Raw genomic sequence first — 25263 nt, forward strand, 5'->3', positions numbered from 1 at the left:
ATGATAAAAGTATAGATAAAATTAGGAAAAAATATTTTTAGAAGCTTTTCAATCATTAATTAAAAATCAAAAGTATTTATACGAAATCTACCTAGCCTAAGGCCTCATATAAAAGAAGAAACTATTACAAAGAATTAAATGTATATAACCTTTTCATAAAAAAATATTTTGCTTTATTGGTGTTTATTTTAGATTTGCATTAAAGATCAACCCTTTCATTGCACAATCGGAATCTACCTCTTGAAGTCGTGCAACTGCAACTTTTAATATCACTAGTGGTTTCGCCCCTAGCCTATAGGGGCTTTGCCCCAAGAGGTGATTTTAAAAAAATAAAAAAATAAAGTATTTCTGGTGCTGCCATTTTTTTTTGGGGGGGGGGGAAGTTGTCCCACCCCTCAAGAAAATAGCTTAAAACCACCACAGGTCCAATAGGTATATAACCTGAAGAGTAGAAAACGGTCGGTTCAGTGGTTACCGAGATCTTAAGAGACAGACATCGTTCTACTTTGCATTATAGATAAATAAAATTCTTTTACCTATTTTTGCTAGATATGTCACGAGCTTGGTATAGCAACAGTTGATAATAATAAAATAACTTTAAAGTGGATCAAATATATTGCATATGGATTAAAACGAACTTATGAAAGATTTTTTAGTACTTATTTTAGGTTAGGTTAAGTTAGGGCACACACAGAAGCTATAAATGTGTTTTATTATCTTTTTTTAAAAAAAGAAGAGGTTCAAGTGAAAGCATCGAGTAAATTCCTTCACCTTTACCTCCGAAAAATTTTACTCTCAGACGAAACTTGATATTTTGAAGCAATACATTTTAAAAGGAAAACTAGACAAAATAAAAATAAAACAAGGATGACAACATACATAAGCAGCGAAGCTTATAAATATAAGAATGCTAGAATAACAACATCTTTTTTTAATATTTATCAAAACTTACCATTTTCTGTAACGAACAGCCGTACGTTTTAAATTGTAGACTAGATTAGCTGCTAATATTTTTCTGGAATGCGCTGCTAAGTGTAACAGGTATGCCAGATAAACTTATAGCTGCTATTACATCAACTTAAGACAATAGTCACAATATCACTATAAATATTGAGAGTTATAAGAGCATTATAACATTCTCAAATCAAAACACATAAAATGTATATTGGCCTCGCCTTTGATAATAAATTTTCATATGTGTGGAAATATTAAATTATAAATATGTGTGTTGACATTTCAGGCATGCACATAAAATTCTTCTCAAAACAAATTGCTTTCGTGCAAACATTTAACAAACAAGAACACATGTAAGTTCATGAGTAGCGCAGCAATTGCCATAGTGATGAGGCCTTTTTAATATAAATATAAAAATGGCATGAAAACTATATTCTAGTATCGCTTCGAAACCGCTAAACCGCTCCGGTGGATTAGAACCAGTTCTCAGCCATACTGAAAAATTATGTATAGCATCGTTTTATATCCAGTTTTCTAAAAATATAAAAATGTACAATCATAAGATTGAAACCAGTTTTTTTAGCCCGTGCCTTCTGTATCTCAGGGCTAAAAAATGGTTTTAATCTTAAAATTGTACATTTTTATATCCGCAGAAGGTGGAGTCTAAAAGGGTCCTGAATGTCCTGCTTGTACTGTCAGATATCTTGAATTTTTACGTGTTCCTTTTTTGACGACTTTTTATACAGTTTTGTACTATGAGAGGTGTACTTGGAATTTATAGTTGGGTGGGGAACACGAATATAATAGTGTGTTAACACTTTATGGACGAAATGGGCAAACTTTCTATTAAAAAGTTATGAGCTATTTTTTTAAAGAAAATTTAATAATAATGGGAATAAGATATTTAAGAATATCGCATTAATATTGAAAGAGGACAATGAATAGAAAAATTAATATCATTATGAATTTTTTGAAGCGAAGCTTTTCTAAAATTATGGTTACTTTGTCCGCCCTAAGCCCGCAGCGCTCGGCTCCCTAGTCTGCCTAGCCGCAGCGCTCGGCCCTCTTGCCTGCCTAGCCGCAGCACTCTGCCCCCTTGCCTGCCTAGCCGCAGCGCTCGGCCCTCTTGCCTGCCTAGCCGCAGCACTCTGCCCCCTTGCCTGCCAAGCCGCAACGCTCGGCCACTTGCCTGCCTAGCTAGAAAAAAACGCCGATAATTAATTTAGGCATGCTAGAATTACCCTATGAATTTCAAAATTTGTATTATCATTCTTAATCTTAATGCATTATTTATAGGTCGTAGCAACTCTAAAAAACTCTATATAATCTTTAACAAATGTCTGTTTGTCACTTTCAAACATGATTTTTAAAACGTTGATTTTTAGGACGTTTAGGAACAATATAATAATTAATGCAAAGTATAAAAATGTTGAAAAAAAGTTTCAGCCTTTTATTTTTTATAGGAGCCGAGAAAATCACGTTTTCCTTAAACTACATACAGACAGACGGACATAAGGACAGACGGACATTTTAAATTATAGAGTAGCTTCGCTACTAATAATCAAGTATAAGAATGTTGACAAGAAGTTTCAGCCTTTTATCTTTTATAGGAGCCGAGAAAATCATGTTTCCCCCAAACTAAGACATACGGACAGATGGACAGACGGACATTTCAAATTATAGAGTAGCTTCGCTACTAAAAATGTTAATTCACAATTAACAAAGATGACAACATCCGTTATTAGCGAAGCACAGATGTATCCTATTGTATAAAGTAGTAAGCTTTTTTGTCTGTAGCTTCTTATTAGTCCAGGGAAGGTTTGAACTATTTTAACTATTTAAAACAATAACTCTTATAGAGTTTCAGAAGCAGAACATTAATTCTTAAGTCTAAACAAAATTATACATAAATGTGTGTCAAAATTGCACATATATAGGATCAAATAAAAGGGCATACTTTCATTTTTAGGATTTTATTGTAGAGTTGCCTTGCTTATAATACTTTACCTTGTTGTCCTAAGAATCAATATTCCAAAAATCAGATGAATAGGAGAAGCATATTTTACAACAACATGTTGTCAAAATGCTAAGCTTTATAAATTGTACCTAACTGTCATGGGAATCATCATGCAAAGTTTGATATCGATGGGACAATTCTAACATGCCGAAATTAACGAAAAGAGCTAACCATTACGGACGGACCGACCCTAATTTTACAAAACTCTCTCTTATTTGACAAAAAGGCTGGGTAGTTTATTGTTTGTTTTTAAAAGCGAAGCTTTTCTATAATTAAAGCCAGTCTGTCCGTCAGTCCGTTCGTAACGGTTAGCTCTTTTTGTTAATTTAGACATGTTAGAATTGTCCTAGCGATTTCAAACTTTGCATGATAATTCCTATAACAGTTAAGTAAAGATTTATGAAGCGTAGCAACTCTATAATCCTTACTAGAAAGTCCGCACGTCCAACCTTTTTAATGTTTTTTTTTTATATCTTATAATCAATCTTTATATCTGATTTTTAAAAGCGAAGCTTTTCTATAATTAGGGTCGTTCTGTCCGTACGTCCGTCCATAGCTTTTTTCGTTAATTTAGGCAAGTTAGAATTGTCCTATTGATTTCAAATTTTGCATGGTGATTCCTTTAGTAGTTAGGTACGATTTAGAAAGCGTAGCAACTCTATAATCATTACCAAAATTTCCGTACGTCCATTTTAAACATAATGATTTTTCTACTTTTTTAACAACAAATTTTACTTTTTAAAAGCGAAGCTTTTCTATAATTAGGGTCGGTCCGTTCGTCCGTAACGGATGGTTTTTTTCGTTAATTTAGGCATGTTAGAATTGACCTATCGATTTTAAATTTTGCATGGTGATTCCTTTAATAGTTAGGTACGATTTAGAAAGCGTAGCAACTCTATTATTATCACAAAAATGTCCGTACGTCCATTTTAAACATAAAGATTTTTTTACTTTTTTAACAACTAATTTTTATGTGATCTAATCATCCGATTGATCTGATTTTTGGTATATTGATTCCTGGGACAACAAAGTATAATGTAATAAGCGAAGCAACTCTATAATCAAGTCCTAAAAGTGTATGTATGTCCTGACATTATCCTGAATCAAGCAATTTTTCAACAAATTTACTTACAATTTTGCTTTGACTCTTATACATTTATATTATGATTATTCAGTTCTGACACTATACAAGTGTTAATGTCCGTTTGTCCTACCGTTTCAGTGCTTCGCTTTTATGGATGTTGTCATCCTTGTTTAACAACAAATGTTTATGTGATCTAATCATCCGATTGGTCTAATTTTTGGTATATTGATTCCTAGGACAACAAAGTATAATATTATAAGCAAAGCAACTCTATAATCAAGTTCTAAATATATAAATATGTCCATAAACATTATCCTGTATAAAGCAGTTTTTCAACAAATTTACTTACAATTTTGCTCCGACTCTTATACATTTATAATCTAATTATTCAGGTCTGACACTATATAAGTGTTCACGTCCGTTTGTCCTACCGTTTCAGTGCTTCACTTTTATGGATGTTGTCATCCTTGTTTTAATACCGTTTCCTATTACATCTAGGTATAATGTTATAAGCGAAGCATCTCCAAAATCAAGTCCTAAAAATGTAAGTATGTCCTTAAACAGTGTCTGTATTTTAGCAGTTTTGCCTACAATTTTGTTGACAAATATACATTTATATTCTTCTGCTTATTTAGTTCTGACACTCAAGGGTTTATGTTCGTTTGTCCTACTGTTATGGAGCTTCTCTTTTATGGATGTTGTCATAATTGTTTTACTGTAGGTCAGGCATTATGTTATAATACAAAGAATTTCTATTATCAAGCTTTATAATATAAGATAAAATCCTAAAACCTAATTGGACAACAATTAATTTAGGTTAGGTTAGATTTAGTCATATTAGAATAGGTATTTTAAAGAGGTACTAGCTAGGAGCATGGTCAAAATATATCTATTTTTCTCAACAATATTCCTAGTTTTAAAGAGTTCGCTTATCAGGCAGTCTAATTTAATAAGCTTCACATGTTTAAATATGAAATCCTTGTTATAATAGAAGCTTTTCTACAATTAAGATTGCTCCGTCTGTCCATTATTGTTCTATCTATTTCAAACTATGCATGTAGAACAGTGGGAAAAGGAGAAAAGGTGTTTTAATTGAAATGAAAAAATCAATCAAAACATTTTTAATTATTAATTTATTACCTATTCTTTTTCAATTAAACTGTAGGTAATTTTGATGAAATAAAATCTTAATTTAGAAAAGCTTAAATTAAAACAATTTTTTTATAATTTTCCCAACAAGAAATAACGTAAATTTTCATAAATAAAGAGATGAAAAAAAGGAAGTATATGATAAACAAAACATTATAAGTGACAAAATTATTTGTTTATTATGATACGGAATTTCGGTTAACTATTATTATGCAATAACATTTTTTATTAAGAATATTAATATGTACTTTATTACCTTTTCATGGAAACAAAGACAAGACTGGGGGCTCTACTTATAGTCAAAAAAAAAGGGGGAAATGAACCCACCATCTAATTTGTTATTTAATAGATACATTACTTACAATTTTATGATAAGAAAAGGTAAAATAGATAATTTTGAAAGCGAAGCCATTCTATAATTGGGATAAGTCCCTCCTTACGTCTGTATGTCAGTTTTTACGTTTGTACTTTTGTACGTTACAAACAGCACTTATTGTTAATCTAGACATGTTAAAATTTCCTATTAATTTTATTTTTTCAAAATCTAAGCAATTTTAGTATTTTTAGATTAAATCTTTAATAGGTTTTTTTTGGCTATTTTTATATTTTTCACATTTCCCGATTGTATCTTTTGTGGTCTGATTTTAAAAACTTCAGTAAATAAGGATATTAAAATTGAATTTTCCATCATTGTAAGGTATCTGTAGATGACAGGGCAAGTAACTTTTTCTTATTTCACATATTTCTTCATTTCTTGATAATGATAACCCTTTGTTCTTATCATCCTTAACCCTTAAAAGTAAGGCCCCTTGCTGCGCCTATTAGTGGGGGGGGGGTGCACCGCCCCCCCCATCTCTTATTATCTCAGCTCCTATTAGAGCTAGAAAGCTAAGAAAATTTGTGCATGTTCCTGTTTAATAATAAATTTCCAACTAAAAGTGAGTCAAAGTCAATTTCAGCTTCCTTCACCCTTTTTTTAACAATCTTTGTTTTTAGGTCCTTTTTTATTAAACAATTTTAAAAGGCTGCCATTTTCTAAATTTTGAAGCTAGAAAACTATTTTTTTTCTTCAGAAAATGTTATCTTTATGTAAATTTTGTATTACAAATCTCAAAATATAAATTTTGGCGGGCACAGCTGTACTTGGCAGCTGCCAGCTGCCGCAGTCATCAGGTAAACTACGGCAGATCATAATGAAATTTTATTATGTTATTAAATGCCCCCCCCCCCCTTTCAGTTTTTCATGTGTAAAAGATTGAAAACCATAAATAAGTGACTTATTACATATGGATATAACATATACCAGAGACTTAAACAAAGAATTTACCTTACAAAGATACTAAATATCCTCTTTTAGTAAATCCCTATATGAATTATATGTATAATGAAGATAAACATTTTCTTAAATATTTGCTTTTCTACCTTAAAAATAAAAAAAATACTTTGACTGACATATAGTCTAAATTCATTATTAAACAGTGGCCTTGCATAATTCTATTTAGGACTCTAGCTCTGAAAAGAGCTGAAATAAAAGCAAGGGTGTTCATGCCACCCCCCCCCTCCCTTCCTACAGATTAGGGTCTGAAAAGGGGCCCGACTGTTAACCCTTAACTTATAAGTATGACTTTTATAAGTATGGGTATGACACATAACTGAGAGTTAAAACTTTTTGAATATCTCCATCCTGGCGGGAACAGGATGCCAGCAAACCTGGAAATTTCATCCAGGTAAAAAGCAAATATATTTTTGTGACTTAAACAAAGCATTTTATCTTACCAAAATACTGAAATATCCTCTAGTGATACATCCTCAGATGAAATACAGGTGTTCAAGTCAATATCAGGTTCCAGGTATGATCCTTCAGATCCTGATCCTCCAGGTCTCCAGAAATCTTTAAAAGATTCCTGTGACCGCAATTTTTGACTTAGAGACTTCAAATTGCTTTACTTACATGTCTACATAATGTATTAAAATTTCATAAAGATCCTCCAACATTTTCCGCCGACTGCGGCGGCTTGCAGCTACCAAGTACAGCTGCGGCCGCTAGAATTTATGTTTTGATATTTCTAATATAAAATTTACTTAAAGATAAACATTTTCTGCAAAAAAATTTTTCTTCTTGCTACAAAAATAAAAAAATTACAGCTGTTTGAAATTTTTAAGTAGAAAAGGACTTAAAAACAAAGGTTGGTTAATAAAAGGGTGAAGGAAGCGAAAATTGACTTTGATTCACTTGAGTTCAGAAATTCATTATCAAACAGGGGACCTGCAGAATTTTTTTTTAGCCCTCTAGCTCTAATAGGAAATGAGATAATAGAGGGTAGCGTTGAACGCAATCCCACCCCCACCCCAACCCCAATCATAAAATCATAAAAAATATTGTCAAAAAGAAAAATTTGCATTTTATAATGAACGTCTGGAATTTCTGGTTGACTTTTTATATCGTACAGGCACCCTACTACTACGTTGGAAATCAATAAGACAACTCTAAAATTCCTAATGACAATAAAAGCTATCCGTTATGAACAGATCAACCAACGGACCATTTATAAGCTTTTTTTATTTACACAAGTATCATAAAAAATGTTATTAAAAAGTGTACATGGACGCAAGGATTTTTTATTAACAATAAGCGATAATTGTTACCAACAGAAAGGCGGAACAACCTCAACTATACAAAAGCTAAACTTTTAGTGATTATAGAAAAGCTTTCTTTAAAAAAAAGTTGATTAATTTAATTCATTAAAAATGTCGCACATTACTGAGTTTGCGTTTTTTGAGATAGACCAAATTACATTCAGGACCCTTTTAGACTCCACCCCGCAGAAAGCTGTTTATAATACGATGCTATAAATAACTATTACTGTATGTATTAGCAATACTGTTAATCATTATCTGACCCATCACATCTCGAAGAGATGCTGCTATTTCAACAACTAGCAAAAATTAGTGCTGTTTTTTTGGCAATAAGTGGTTGTATCTTTGTCAATTTCAATTTTATGTAAACAATTAAAAATATTCCAGGAATAAAGAATAACCAACAAGCGAAATAAATATGAAATAATATTTGGGTGGCAGTTTTAAAGTTCTTCAAATTTACCATATGTTGCCCCCCAACGATAGCTGAAAAGGACGTATAGGTTTTTTTCGTGATTTTTTTCTCGAATTAATTTTGTTATTGGTATAAGCTGGAAATATTATTTTTTTTTCAAATCGGCAAAATTACATCTCATATAAAAATCTTTGCCACTGGCATAAACACAATTTTAATATCATTTATACACCAATATCTAGCTGATTATAGCAATATTCTACTGCGCTACTTTTAGCCATAATTGTCTTTGCCTGGATTCGTAAATCTACGAAAATTAGAGTCTTATTCCTAGAAAGTTTTTATTCATGTGTCTTTAAACTTAAATCTAATACATATTTACAAGAAATATGATAATCCTAGGTATATATATAGTTGAGTAGTTGGAGGCCTGTCTGTCTGTTTCTAGGGTTTTTAAATATACCACTTTCTAATTCCTATCAATTAATGCCTATTCTTTCTAATTCCTATCAATTAATGCCTATTTTAATACAGAATATAAAACAGTGGCCGATAAATTGATGTACATCCCCAATGATTGTATTCAAAATTACGCCTTTTTTAATAGATTAAAATTAGTTGGTGAATCGTTTGAACACTCAACTAAATGATCCAACGAATCAAAATTTACTAAAGTCCCCAAAGTCATAAAGCCAACGAATAAATAAACGTTATTAAAAAACTTTGGGGACTAGTGTAATACTAATAAACATCCCATTGTCCACACTCTGTTTCTGATATTTATATACTGTTGTTTCTGCGCTCTAAATGTGTATTTTTTTATACTTTTAGGTTTATTTGAGGTAAGGTTTGGTTTAAATCTAAGATTTATAGTCAATTTTCTGGCTGAATTTATTTTCCAATAAAAAATAGGATTTAGAAAAGTTTATATATTTAAAACAAAAGATTTTCTATATGTTTATATAGATAAAAAAATCTTTCATTTTAACAGGAATGAACGGGACATATTACTATAAATATACTGTCATTCAAATTTTTATTAAGTTTTATTAACACCCTCTCTCATTTGTTGGTTTAAAAAAATAACTATATAAATTGATTTATTGAAACTAGCAGTATCCAAACTTTTTAACAAATAATGTAAATCTAAAGAATAAGGGCATTTTAGTATTTTATCTTTTTCGTACCTGGAAGCCTTTGCAAGTTTTGCTGGTGTTCTTGTACCGCCAGGAGGAAGGTTAAAATCATAATAGCCAACATGGCCTTTTTTTCAATTCACAATAAGTGTGATAATATGAATCCACTATTTCATCGATCTTTTAATAAATGTTATTTCAGCTATAACGTGTTACTGTTTACAAGTACCTACCTACTACCTCTGGTGTATATGAGCCACGCATATTACAGGTGAAATATAATCAGTTATAGGCAGGGAGGGTACACTGGACTGTAAATTGGGCTGTCTCTTTAATTACATGTTCTCTCGTTTGTTAGCTTTAACAATAACTGGATCGACAAATGTTAGTGTCGACACTATTCTACAAATAATCCAAATATGAACTAATTTTGTTAATCATAATTATGGGTATGCATCAATTCTTTGTCCTCATTTTTCATTCATGGGTGATTTTGAGACAATTTGTCTCACTACTAGGGGCGTAACAGCTAATTTTAAATAACTTGTAATCATTTTGAATATGCATTTTAAAACATGATATGTATTATTTTTAGAATGGGTAGAGTTTTGAGTCGAGATTCTCCAGGGGCTAATAATACCTCCTCTCAGAGAACTGTCTATCAAAGGAAGAAGGTAATTATATTTGTCTGTCTGTCTGTCTTTCATTCTATAAGTTTTTCTGTCTTTCTGTCTGTCTGCATGTCTGCGTGTCTGTCTATCTTTCTGTCTGACTTTCAGTCTTTCTTTATGCATGTTTTTCTGTCTCTCTGTTTGTCTTCCAGTCTTATTTTTGTTTGTCTTTCTGCCGTATTTATATTTCTGTATATCGATCTGTGTGTATGTCTGTCTGTCCATCTATATATCTACCTATATCTCTTTTTACAAAAAACTGTTTTGTATTGAATATTGAAAGTATATTTTATTTTTAAGTTTCTCCATGGCTATTTATATTTTTTCCTAAACACGAAATCTGAATTTTGAGACAGTTTTGACATTCTTACAAATTTGATTTTACACAGCATTTTAGTTTAGAGGCTATAAATATCTTTATTCGACATATAGGATTACTTTTTTTATGAATTTATGAACTTCCTAACAGATATACTTATAAGTTATAGACATCCAAATCTCTTTTTAATAATAATATAAACTAATGAAATAAAGATTTTAAGATTAAGTGAGAGCAAAAACAATTAATGAAACTTTATAAAATAAAATATTTCCATCCTCCCAACTATGGATCTTCAATTTTTCTTCCTCTTAACAAAATATAAATATGTGAAAACGAGAAAATCTTTCATATTAGTAATGTAACATCTATCTCACCTCCGCTCCTCTTTTTATAACCAAAAATCCCTTTCTAAACAAAGTGATAAAGATATTTATTATTTATTTTCAATAGCCTTCTATACAAATTCCATCCTAAAGATGAGATATTATCCCAGCCCAGGGATCTAAAGGATTCAGAGAATGGCCGATAGATTGATATACTTCCCTAACAATGATAAACAAATTACACCTTCTGTAGATTACAATTAGTTTTTGAAACGTTTGGGCACTCAACTTAATAAACCAACCCATAAAATGCAGTAAATGTCCCCAAAGTTGATAAGCCAACACATAATTAACAGCCTAATGTCTCCTCCTTCTCTAATATTCTCAACATTGTCACTTTCAGTCAGACGTACAAAGTAAGTTAAGAGTAGATACTAATTTTATTTAAGTATCTTTACCAAAATAAAGGATTCCTATCTTACATAAAATCTCAAAAAGACTTATTACCTTGAGAAGACTTCCCCTTTCAAAGATGAGAGGCTGGATTGCGGGGAGGGTGGGGGAAGACGTTCTGTGGTCATTTAAGTTATTCTACTCTATTTGTCTACTTATATAAGTGAAAATAGGTAGAAAACAATATTTGTATATAGGTATTAGTGTTATGTTCATATATAGTATCCACATAGGTATATTTAAACATTTAAATGGTTGTCTATAATATGTCAGTTATGTGTCAATTTTTAAATGAAAAGAGAGAAGCTTTTTATAGTGCCTAAGAAAAATGACGTCATACTGGCTTACCATTGGTCAATTATAATATATACTGGCCTGCCATTGGTAATTAATCTATCTTTGGCCATTTGTATTGTAAGACTTCATTTTTATAGGCACTAAAAAGAGCTTCAAAAGGAGAGATTAACGTACCCCACTGTTGGGTAGGACTTTCTGACAATGGCAAGCAATCAAACGGCTTGTTTTTCATGGCAAATTACCGATATAAAAAAAGGAAAAAAGGGGAATGTCACAAAAAAGTTATAGGCAAAATGTCCAATGGAATTGTAGAGTAGCTTCATTCCTATACTGAGTGAATGAAATAGTACAAATAGAGAAATATAACCTCACAAATTGAGTTCTACATATAAATACACCTTATATCATTTTCCTTTTAAATTTTAGAGAAGAAAAAAAAGGGCTCGGCAGCTCACAACATTTAACAATGAAACCAGCATTCGCATATTTCAAGCTGGAGGCTTAACCCATTTTTCAATGTAAATTCCTAATGAAATAAAAATATAATTTCCTTCAAGTAAATTAAACTTATTGGTTAATCTGGTTTAAATCAATATTTGGTAAAAGTACCCAAAAGTTTTTTTTTGAATCGAATGCACCAGTATAACAAACATTTAAATGTCTCCTCCCTCTCTGCAATATATCCATTAGAAAAAGTTTGTTTATCACAACAAAGTGTTGGCTTGCAAGCTTGCAGCTGCCGAGCCCTCAACAAAAACCTTCCTTAAAAGCAAGATAATGATTAAGAGGAAATTATAAAGAAGCTTAAAAATATTTTTTCATTAAATCAAGGATGATATTATCAAAAAAGAAAATTTTGATTAAAAAGGAATTTAACGAGTAAAAATTTCAAACAAAAAGAAAATATTAGCAATAATAATTCCTTGAAATAATTAAAGAACTATATATATTAGACATTGTATATTAGCTTAACTGCTAAAATAGGTTAGTGCAGAATTGCAATTTTCCTTAGAAAGATTACTAAAAAATATCTTACAGAATAGTAATTGCATGGTTTTTTAAAGAGAAATATTGAAATGACAATAAGTTTTATACTAAAGGTTTTTTATTCGTTGGCTTAAGGAGACTATATTGAATTTTGATTGGTTCGTCCATTTAGTTGAGTGTCTAAACATTTGAACCTCTAATTGTCATGTACAGAAAGGGTAATTTTGTATCATTATTGAGGATGTGCATCAATTTATCACTAATTGTCTTATTCCTTTAGATCCCTGATTATTTGAAATGATTCTAAACACTTTTTTACTATTCTCTGATTTGATCTTTTTCTATTTTAGGCTGTTTTGATGTTTGCGATAGTTGTCACAGTCTTCGGCATCTGCTGGCTTCCCTACCATCTGTATTTCATCCTCGAGTTTGCCTATCCTCAGATAAGATCCAGGTAGGGATATATTATTAAGAGGGATAAGACAATGGCGGATAAATTGATGATTCTCAAAATTACTTTTCTGGGAATTACCTAATGAACATCAAAATTCAGTAAAAGTTCCCAAATTTTGTTAAGCCTGCGTAAAGGAAATCGGCATTATAAACTTTGAGGACTAGTGTAATGAACAGCCAATCGTCACCTTAATGTTATTCCTTTTAAACCTGGATGTGTTTGTTGACCTACTATGGTAACTTCCATATCATTTGTATCTCGTGGAATTTGCCTATTATCTGTTTTTATTGTTTAGGCTAATCTTAAAGTCATCATAAACCTAATCAGATTTTAGTAAAAGTACCCATGAGCATTATAGCAAATGCATAAGAAAAAGTGATTATAAGATTTTGGGTATAAATAGTCCAATTTCTCCTCCTTCCCTGAAAGTAAACATTTGTTTTCTCCTTCCTTCTTTTAACAGACAGATTATTCTCAGTGATCCAAATATTTTTCTATATTTGAGTTAAATCTTATTGGTTTTCATTGTTCCAATCGGTTTTTTTGTTAGTGGATTTTTGTTCTAAAATTTTGGAAGATTTTTTTATTTCATAATTTTATGAAAATTTTTAGGACGTTTTAATAAAGAGATGTCGCATTAGGACATTTGTCCCTTTAGGAGGTTTGTCGCATTAGGACATTTGTCGCATTATGAGGTTTAGAACGTTTGTTGCATTAGGAGGTTTGTCGGTGTACCTTCTTATCGTATGTCTAAAATATTGTTTGTCAGTTGTTTCTGCGCTCATAACATTCATAGTTGTTCTTGTTCAGTTCATAAGATAGATTTAAAATATATTTTCTACTTCCATAAATTCACCTCTCCAGAAGTAAAAATATGATTGCATAAGGTAGAAATTTCATGTGAAAACTAACAAGGATAATCATAACCATATTTACAAAGTTACTATAAATGTGGTAAAATGGGTCAATCTAGTGGGTATTAAGCAATTACAGTGAAAAAGAATAGGTAGGTAATAATCGTAAGAAAAGTGAGACTATTTTATATAGTCAGATTAAGAAAATACCAAGTATAGAAAAATTTTTCTTAAAAATTTGATGTATCTTCTAATATCCCACAGAAAATCATCCCAAAGCTTTTTTTTAAGACTATCATACTTTTAAGTTTCTAATGAATAAATAATGGATAGTAGCTGCGCTTCCGAAAGAAATAACTTATATATTTACATTTATTGGTATTTTTTTCTGTCCTTGCGAGTTTTCCATTACGACTAAGGAAAAAATCACTGTTAGAAATATATTTTTTTCATTATAGAGCAATAAAAATTCCTCCAGGCCCTACATTGCAATCTCTTACACTTTAAAGATTATTAAAAACATTTTGCTAAGGAAGCCTACGATTTAATTTCATTTACAGTGGTTATTATCATTGAGTAAATGGCTATATAAAGTGTCTAGGTCAGGAAATCCAACACTTTACAGACAAACAACCATTTGAGTTCAAGACACTTGTTATTGATAATTTTTTTTTACATGCCAGAAGAACAAAAAAATGCTTAGAATGTACCTTAAATTTGTACTGTACAACTTATTATTATATTTATATCAGGAATCTTTGCTCTCATTCTTTTGAAGGAATAATGGTTCCTTATTGCATCGTATTAAAGGCAGCTTTCTGCAGATATTAAAATGGAAAATTATAAGTTTCAAACCATTTCTGTTAGCCTAGAGTTCTAATCCAGGGGATATTAATTAGTTTTGAAGCCATGCTAGAAAAGCCTTTCTACAAGTCTTGGTTTGGTTTGTTTTTTAAAACAAACAATGGTAATTAAAAAAAAGAATATTTTAAATATTAAAAATTTAAAAAAAATATTTCTCAAAATATACAAAACATGTACCATATTCTTTTCTTTAGGTTGAGTCTATTGACAAAGGTATTATCTTAAACACATAAATGCACTTTACGGTCATGAAATGTCATTATTACAGAAAAAATAAATAGTTCTTGTTTTCTTAATAGATTTTTTTAGATATCTGAAATTAATTTTCATGTAAAATAATTCCATATTGTGTAAATATATCTTGTGACAAATATTTTGTTTCAGTCAAATTATATTAGTTTTAAAGAAAAATTCCATGGTGTTATTAAATAACTTGAAAAATAAAGATTAAATAAAAATCATTATGTACTAAATATTTTCATGATAAATAGTTATTGTACTGTATATTATTTAGTTTTATATTTAAAGATAACGCGCACTGTAAAATAATCAGCTGCTAAAACATTAAAAAGAACAGCTAGACTATTGTTGCAGCAGCAAATAATGAAGCTGGGCACTGAAAATTAAATAGTAGCTGCCTTTTTATCATATCCTGTCTAAATACGGGAAAAATCTAATAATTGTAGGTTTCTCTACCTGATTTGTTTATGGTTGTACCAAACATATAATCTTTTACTTCTAGGACTTTGTACCTGGTTTTCTATTGGCTGGCCATGTCTAACTGCTGCACAAATCCTGTTATCTACTATTTCTGCAATGAGAGGTAAGTCAAACCACTCCAAGCTATAACTCTGTTTAGCTCTAGATACACAGCCCTATCTAATTTATTTTGAAATTCAATTTCATTTATATTGAGACAATTACGTCAAATTAAAGCAAATCTTAAAATCCTTCATTTCAACAGTCAATGATTCTGCATGCACTCGTTGCGTTCTTACTTTAGTTAACATGCACATACACACACACACACACACACACACACAAAATGTATTGTTAAAGATTTCTTAATTATTAAAAAGTCATTTTTTTTGCAAAATGTTCAGGTTAAAATTTCGCTTTATTATACTAAATGCATGTTTTGACATAAATATTGAACATTTCAAGTGCTTTATTTTGCAAAAAAAAATATTGCAACGAAGCTACTCTGTAACTTATACCCATCATGATTATTTAACAACATAGTCTAAATACACAATTTATATTTATTCACAAAAAAATTAATTACTATTTGTTATGTATTACAGTTTATTATTCTATTTTCTATTTCGTAATAAGAAGTGACCTTAATATATATTTTGTTTACGAGAAAATAAACCGAACAAGTTTAGTTCTCGTAAAAACAAATGCAGTTTTAATCTGAAAAAAAATTACTATTATTTTGTGTAGACATACAAATCCCATAGAACGTCTAGAAATAGTAGGAGTTTGACACACACACAAATACACAGACAAACGTTTTTGGAGATTTTAAGGTACAAAGGGCCATTCAAATGATGAGAAAGAATCGAAAAAATTAGTGGTGGAAGAAGTAAAAACTATAATCCTTAAAAAAAAGCATATTATATGAGTTAGATTTAGGATAAGATTACAACAAATCAAAGTTTTATTTTGTGATCTTTTAAGCTTCTTAGCATATGAAATAGTTAATATATTTTAAAGTGATAACTTTAGTTCTTTAGAATTTAAAAAAAAACTATTATTTTTACATCCAGTAAAGTATAACAAATCAGTCTAAGAGACAATAAACAATCATAATAGATTTTCAGAAAATATTTGTTTAGAAATACGTCTTGAGTTTATAGTTGCAACACTTCTAAATTTTGCAACAATAATCTTTCTAAGTTATTTGAAAATGATAAGACTATTCTGCTACGTCAGACTTATTCAAACTTTAGCAAGAGAAATCAGTATAAAAAATACTTTTTTTGAAGCTCTTTATAGTGTTTTTAAGAAATGACGTCATAATGGCCTACCACTGGTCAATTAAAATGTATGCTGGCCTACAATTGGTAATTTAAAGCTTAATTATAATGTTTATGAAATTATTTTCAGATTCCGAACGTACTTCAACAAAGTGTTGTCCAAGTTCTTGCCCACTAAGCTACTGAAACAAGATTCTTCCTCAGGTATATTATATCTATCTATCGGATCATGTAAAGGAAACGAAGCTGCTCCTGGAAATGGTCCTATATCAGGTATCTAAAGGGATAGGATAATAGCCGATAAATGATGTTGCACTAAATTATTCCTTCTGTAAATTGCAAATGGTGGTTGATACGTATGGAAACTCAACTTAATGAACCCACCAATGAGAATTCAATAAAAGTCCCCAAAGTTGTTAATATAAAAAATTGGGGACTAGTGTAATAAACAGCCCAATGTTCCGGTTGGCATAGGGGTGGTGTATACGAGTCTCGGTGAAAACCCCGTAATAATTAATGATGTTAAATATTGTTCTACTGAAATGTTGAATGTCTAACCTTTGTAACATTAGCAACTTACTATGAAGAGTTTAAGACCTGCACACAAAGGTTATGCAATAATATGGTCTGTAAAAGTACACTTAATTTACTCATTGAAAATAATTACAAAAAAATAATAACCCTTTTCAAAGCCATTTCTCTATCTCACTTTCTATCTTTATATTTATCCAGATGTTGATATAAATGGAATCCCAATGTCTGTGCGTTCAACTCCTTTATTCACAAGGTAAAAAATAATTATTAACTTTCTGGTATTTATACTTAACTTGGTTGTTCATTCATTCATAATTTTCCCTGACACACGCTTATTAGACTATAAAAGTTTTAAAGATTTTTAATCAATATAATAGATTTGAAATCTGCATAAAATTTTAAGGATTTTTTATAAAATTCGTTTTTTATATAATTCTTTATTTAAAGGCGCAAATACGATTTAAGTTAATAAATTTTGACCAATAGGATAGCTGGATTGGAAACTACCTACGCTCTAATTGGTTGAATGATGTACGTCACTTAAGCTTCTCCAATCAGAGCGCAGATAGTTTTCAATCCACCAATCACAGATCTCAAAATTATTTAACTTAATTTGTATTTGCGCCTTTAAATAAAGAATTATATAAAAAACTAATTTTATAAAAAATCCTTAAAATTTTATGCAGATTTCAAATCTATTATATTGATTAAAAATCTTTAAAACTTTTATAGTCTAACGCTTATGTAAAATTGTTTGTTTTTCATCTTTTTATTCAATTCATTGTTATTTGTATTCTAAAAATATAAAATAATTGTTTTTATTTTATTGTAAAATTAATCTGTAATTTACTGCTAATAAATCATATCATATCATCATCTATTTTTAAAAAATACTTATGGTTGTTATATCCCTAAATTCGATAATTGGCCAAAAATAACCCCACCCCTCCCCCACAATCCCATTTATAATTCTTTTAGACCGTAGTAGACTTTAAACCAGCTGTGACCGAACCTTTTATTATTTTCTAAAACCTTACTTAATCTAATCTATAAGTGTATATAAGCAATGTTAATACTTTTTTCTCAATAATTTAAAAAATTGAGGATGGGGGGTTTGTTGTTGATGGTACATAGACGATTGGAGGATTTTTACTTTAATGTTTTGTTTTATTTAGAAACCAGATTCTCCAAACAAATGGAGTTGACAAAACACAGGTATAAACAAGATTCATTTCATCCATAGATAGAATGGTAGGCAAGGGTCATTGGACTGGAAGGGTTTTAGTTGGCCTAAAAACATTAGGTTCTTTAAAAAAAATTTATTTTTTATTTACCAGAGTCAACAATTTTCAATTAATAATTTTAATCTACAGAAGGGTAAATTTAGTTTATCATAATTGGGAATTTATATCAATTTATGGTTCATTATATGATCCCTAAAATCAATAATAGGTAGAGTGGCGTAGAGTATAGAACTTTGAGAAGTCAAATAAAAAAAATCGCCAAATAATCAAATGTTTTGTTAAATTCAAAACAACAATAATAACATACATACACTTAAAGAATTATTTTCATTTTATCATAGAAAAGGAGATTTATGTTTTAATTGTTATTTTAATCAGAATAATATAATCTTCTTTTCATTTGAAGTTTTATTTAATTTGAAAGTCTAAGTACTATCTAGTTTTTACCCCTTCCCCCATCTCTTCCTACTCCTACTTTAATTTTATTTCAAATAATAATAAAAGTCCGCTGATGTAAATATTAAAAAAAAATTACGCTAATACTTAAATTTATTTTGTGGTATAATTTAGGTTGTATGACTCTAAAAGTAAAAAGTAAAAAGTTGTAAGCCTCTAAAAAACACACTCTTACATCTGAAAGTACTTTAGTGTAGAATTAATTATTGTTTAGGTTTCCCCTCATTTATCTGTTAGAAGATGGAACAGCCACATGGGGTCTCCAAGGTAATAATATATGTACACACATTTTCCTTTGCTACTTTGTTTCCGGGCATCCTTGTTTTACCAAAATATATGTGTTAGTAAACGGTTCTTATCCATACTGATAACTCATGTATACCATCGTATTACAGATAATTTCCCACGAATATTTAAATAAAATAACAGAACTGGTTTTAAATTGACAATTTTTTTCATTTTGATATCCTCGGAGAGCTGTCTATAATACGATGCGATAAATAAGTATTAATATTTGTCTAAAAGTACATTATGGCTCTGTTCACTACATCAAGTTTTTTGCAATAAATGTCATACAATCATTAATAATGACTGTCTTACATAGAACAATCAGTTGTAAAATTAATTTTAAAAGTAAAAACATATTGTAACTTTTAAGAGATTGGACGTAAAGGAAATAATATTTCATTGATTTTATTTTTTACATTTTTAATTAGTTTGAGTCTTCAGAGCTTAATTAACTTTGATAGTTTTTTATCTTATAATACCACGTTTTCTAGCATGCATTAAGCCAAAATTAGATATTAGTTTGATCAATTTATATAAGTTTTCATTTAAAAATAAATTTATATAAATATAATTCCCTTCATTTATTCATTCGTACATTTTAAAATTCCGAGATGATATGATAAGTTGGAGATATGATATGAATATAAATTAGAATAAGTTTGACCACAAGCTAAATACTCAAATATTATTTCGAGGCAAAACAGTTTTTTACGTTTTTTCAGCCCAATACTAAAATATCTATTATTTAGAAGATCTGAGAATGGTTCTTCGTATTCAAGTCCTAGCCCCATTTCTGCGAGGTAAGATAATTTTCTAATTGTTTCCTATTAACCAGCTAACACCAACAACGAAATTGATTTGAAAAAAATCATGAAATCTTTATGTGTTTTAAGCTGTCGTTGGAGGGCAACACATATTAGAATTGACGACCTCTCCATTTGCCCCCCAATTATTATTTTAGTTTTCTTGCTTGTTGGTTATACCTTATACCTAAATTTTAAACCCACAAAATTTGTTCTAGAGTAAAGTTAATATTGTCAATCTAGTTATTAAATACATACCTTATCCCAGGCTTCCCTGAAATATTAAACTGATTAGTGCAGCCGTTTACATACGTACTCGCAAATAGAGACCAATTTAATGATTAAACTTTCCTATTGATAATTTTTTTAGATTGTACATCAATGAGCTGTCCGATATGGAGTGTCAGATTCAAACTAATGAGGATGTATTCAAAACAAAATCCTCCAATTCTACTACAACAACAACCACCAACAACAAAACAACCTCCAACTGTGTTACTCGCCTTTTCAACCGGCGGCGGGACTCATCACCCGCAAAAATGGCTAAAACTAGGAAATCTACTAAGAATTCAGATAGTCTTAGCAATTTCTGGAATGGGACACCTGCCATGGAGCAGAGACAACATATGGTTTGGAGTGCTAATAATGGCCGCACAGATCAGATTAATAATAACAGCGGAAACTCACAAAGCAGCGCAGGACAGGTAGGAACATTATTTTGAAGCTTTTTATAATGCCTATAAATAAAGGGGATTATATTGAAAACGTTTGGTCGAAATTACGTCATATTATATTAATCTATTATTTTAAGTTTTAAATTTGTACCCTTTTTATAGGCAATTTTCGTCGCAAGGTCTACAAATTAGTTATTACAACAACATTCAAGACCACCTTAAAGATAAACAATAGACTATTCACATTGTATGCTGACATTATGCTACTAGGTTTGACAGAGACTTAAGACCACAAAAGGACTACTGGAAAGTGAAACATATATCTGACATGAAATGCTATTCTAATTAGAGTTGATACGATAAGAGTACTAAAGTTTGACAATGAAACAAAAATTTAAATACAATATACAATAAAAATTTAAATAAGAAAATGTTTTAAAATTTCAGAGTCCTGTGGCAATGAGTCCATATCCAATACCCAAAATAATCTTATCCTATGAGGAGTCAAGATCAACATCCAGTATCACAGCTACAACTACAGGGTGCGTCAAAAAAAAAATTTCCACAACTTTTAGAAGTCATATAAAAGAAGAAGAGTTTATATATTTCAAATGATTTATTGATAACTGTACATCAATTATTTTTATTTGAACTGAGACTGTTCCTCTATATTTCCTGGAACAGAATTGAGGGGAAAGCTACCTGGACTCTAATCTCTAGTCTTAGACACTAAATTTAACATAACCTTAATAAGCAAAAAATCTAGTTCTTTTTAAAATATGTTTTCTGCAGTTAAAAATTTTAAATAAAAAAGGAAATAAATAAATCTATTTTCTAGTATGACATCGAAACCGATTAATATCTGCTGGATTAGAACCGGTTCTAAGCCGTACTGAAAAATTATGTCTAGCATCGTATTATGTCCAGTTTTCTACGAATATAAAAATGTACATCTTAAGATTAAAACCAGATTTTTAGCCTTTGCCTTCGGCATCTCGGGGCTAAATAAACTGGTTTTAATTATATAATTGTACGCTTTATATCCGCAGAAAGCTGTTTATAATACGATGGGAGAAATAACTGTTCTAAAATTGAAAACTGACTTTTATTGACTTTGTTGACCCACCATGTTACCTTAGTGTTCGTACATTATCAAGCACAGCCACCACTACAGCTAATACAACATGTAATGGACAAAGCAACTCTATTAGTCAGCATCACACCACTAATACAGGTATATAGTAAAGAAGTGAAGTGGAAAGTCTCACGTCATAAAAATGCGTCTCGAAAGGATGGATGAGAGGAGAAGTGGGAAAGGAAACCCTTAAAAAAGAGATAGATTTAGATGTATTTTTATGACGTTAAACATGACACTTTCCAGCGCTTCAATAAATAAGGTTGTCTCTAAGTTTCAGTTTGACTATTTTATAAGCTTTATTTCTTATCAAAATTACAGCTACAGCTAGTTTTTTTTCATTGTGGCATCTAAACCGATTAACATCGGCTGGATTAGAACCAGTTGTCATCGAAACTGAAAACTCATGTATAGCATCGTATTACAGACAATTTTCCACGAATATTAAAATAGAAATAATAAAATAAAAGCCTGATTTGTTAGCCAGGGCGAGGGCATTCGACGACTCGCGACAAAACTTTTTTTATCTTATATTTTTTCATTTTAATATCCATGGATAGCTGCCTATGATAACATAGATAAATAGATATTCTACTAATGAAAAGAAAGAGTCAAAACAATATCTTTCAGATGATTGAAGGTTAAAAACATTTTGAGAGTGATTTCAGAAATAACAAATAATAAACAAAATATAACAAATTTACAAATAAATTTTACTTATTGCATATTTTAGTTCACATCCAGAGCAGCAGCGTCCACATTCACGTGACAAGTGGAGGGCTTCACACAACTACGACACTCACAAGAACAAAATCTCTTTCTAAGACTCATAACAGAGGACAATCTGTCAGAAAAAGCTCTCTTTAAGTGAAAAAGACATTTATATAACTGTGAATAGTGTATACAAGTTGAGCTAAAAAACATGCATAAAAAACCTAAAACCTATGTATGTATGTTATTTTTATAAAAAAATCTTACTTATGAAAAGACTTTCAAAGTGAAATAACATGAGAAAAGAACGTGATATAACATGGACAATTATGTCCAAAAGTAGCGAAAAAACAGAGCATTATTATGTTGTTAAGATTCTTAGAGAAGATACAATAGTTTCATTTAATTTTAACCAACTTAACTTTAAAAAAACACTGGTTATTTTTTTTACATTCTTTAACGTAGTTATGGATGTACGAACAAAATAGAGAAGCTACGCTACCAAAAGAAATATAAAATTGACGTAATATTATATATACAACAACATATCTAATATATATTTTTCATAATGCGTTGTTATTAAAAGAAATGTGAATAGAAATACAGGACAGGTGGCCAATTTTGCTAGGATTCGATGAAATAAAGAATATTTTATTTGTAAAAAAATAAATAATTCGACCTTAAGTAAAAACAAAAGTTAGTATCCAGAGAGAGAGGGGGGACATTGGGCCGTTTTTAGACTAGTCCCCAAAGTTTTATAATAACGTTAGCTTATTCATTGACTTAACAACCTTCGTTGACTTTTATTAAATTTGATTGGTTGGTTGATTAAGTTTAATGTTCAAACGTTTCAACAACTAAATTTAATCTACAGAAGGATTATTTTTTTTTTTATTTATGGGGTTATTCCTTTTTTACCTTGGCCTTTAAAATCTTGAGTCTAACAATGAAATAATCGTTTATCTGTGGGAAAATGCGTAGAAACAACTGGGAGGATTGTTCATTGTTTATGTGAAGATGAGTGTAATAATAGTTATTTCTCACATCGTATTATAAACAGCTTTCCGCGGATATAGAATGTACAATTATAAGATTAAAACTAGTTTTTTAGCCCCGAGGTGCCGAAGGCATGGGCTTTACTCTTATGATTGTACATATTTATATTCGTAGAAAGCTGGATATAATACGATGCTAGACACAGTTTTTTAGTATTGATGAGATCCGGTTCCTATCCACCGGATTCGAATGAATACGAGAAAAATACTGCTTTATTCATTTTCAAAGAAAGATTTTTATTTTGTTTATAACAAAAACTAGCGCCTAAACCTCCTAGCATCTAGAGGCAGCGGTGGGCTAGAAAAATAGCTGGAAACTATCCAAAGAATTAAATCTGGAAACAATTTTACCTAAATTAGAAAACCTAATCGGTTCTGTAGGAAAAAACCCTTATCACTTTATATAATAGGATATATATGACGGAGGATAAAAGTGATTTATTATATGGTCTTTTTGTGGTCTGACACACGGACCTTTTTACAGAGTAGCTGCGCTTCAAAAAAAAACAGAATGACAAATTTTGACATTTAATAAAACTTTGGTTTTGCAAAGTAAATATGAATAATAGAAAAATGGGATCGAGTTGAAAATACGAAGTAAAATTTTTTTCCTCAATTTTTGATGGCTATTTATTTAAAAATGCTTCAAAAATACAAATAGAAGTAGAAATTTATGCACAGAGAACACATGTATTTAAGGAAAAGTTAAATTTTACGCGAGTTTTCTCTAGCCAGGTGCTCTTAGCTATTTTATTATTTGGGGGTTATTTTGGTTTCATTTATAAAACGATGACATTGACTGTGAGTTCGTTTGTTTTGCAGCAGCATTAAAATTTTCCATATAAAGAAGTTCTTTTAGTTTGCCGACATGATATCAAATATGAATAATAGAAATAGGAAAAAAATAAATTTTATATGAAAGTAAAAGTTCTGAGAGAATTTTTTAACAAAAATATATAGACATATGTATTAGGATAAAGAGGGCAAAAAGTATTTTTAAAAGATAGATTTTACTTTCATAACAAACTAAAATACAAGGATAAAAACTACTACAAGTAGTGAAGCTTGGAATAAAAAAAATATAGACGGCAAATTTATGCTTTATCAATGAGAAATAACATTTCACAAACGATGGACAAACAGATGCTTGTACAGTATAACTCGTAAAGTAGTTTCACATAAGACAGGAAGGGATGATAAGGAATATGCAGACTAAATAAGGAACTTGCAGACTAAATAAGGAACATGCAGACTAAATAAGGAACATGCAGACTAAATAAGGAACATGCAGACTAAATAAGGAACTTGCAGACTAAATAAGGAACATGCAGACTAAATAAGGAACATGTAGACTAAAGGACAGATAGACAAAGTTATTTATAGATTAGCTGTTAAAGTAAAAATAGTATACAAACCAGGGATCTAAACGGATAAAACAACGGCTCATAAATTTATGTACATCCCCAATGATAATACACAAAATTACCTTTTCTGTAGATTACAATTAGTGGTTAAACGTTTGGACACACAACCAACTGAACCAACAAAAAAGATAAAAAGTCCCAAAAGTTAAGCCAAGAAAACGTTATTATAAAACTTTGGTGACTAGTGTAATAAAGTGTAATAGTATGATGATAATAATATAGTCATTTTTAAAGCTACTGAATATAAATAATATCAATATTCTATTTATATTCTTCTACATCAATAAAGTAAAAAGGTGGTGACCTTTATAATTCAATAAAAAGATATATTATAGTTGAT

At 30.1% G+C, this 25263-nt stretch overlaps 1 protein-coding gene across 1 annotated transcript in view; it reads left to right on the forward strand.

Moving 5' to 3' along the window:
* The window catches only part of LOC145322217 (substance-P receptor-like), a 35245-nt gene extending 12087 nt beyond the window's left edge, over nt 1-23158 (forward strand). The window contains exons 6-18 of the mRNA XM_080164073.1: nt 9595-9663; nt 9988-10066; nt 12796-12899; nt 15360-15440; nt 16730-16803; nt 17332-17386; nt 18309-18348; nt 19048-19100; nt 19871-19921; nt 20295-20628; nt 21046-21140; nt 21738-21832; nt 22467-23158. Coding sequence (XP_080020199.1) covers nt 9595-9663; nt 9988-10066; nt 12796-12899; nt 15360-15440; nt 16730-16803; nt 17332-17386; nt 18309-18348; nt 19048-19100; nt 19871-19921; nt 20295-20628; nt 21046-21140; nt 21738-21832; nt 22467-22600 — 1264 coding nt within the window. The 3' untranslated portion in view covers nt 22601-23158. The remainder of the gene's footprint in view (nt 1-9594; nt 9664-9987; nt 10067-12795; nt 12900-15359; nt 15441-16729; nt 16804-17331; nt 17387-18308; nt 18349-19047; nt 19101-19870; nt 19922-20294; nt 20629-21045; nt 21141-21737; nt 21833-22466) is intronic.
* The last annotated feature ends 2105 nt before the right edge of the window (nt 23159-25263 follow it).

The sequence above is a fragment of the Acartia tonsa genome, chromosome 6 (genome assembly GCF_053477335.1).
Source record: "Acartia tonsa isolate MP-2025a chromosome 6, ASM5347733v1, whole genome shotgun sequence".
Lineage (NCBI taxonomy): Eukaryota > Metazoa > Arthropoda > Copepoda > Calanoida > Acartiidae > Acartia > Acartia tonsa.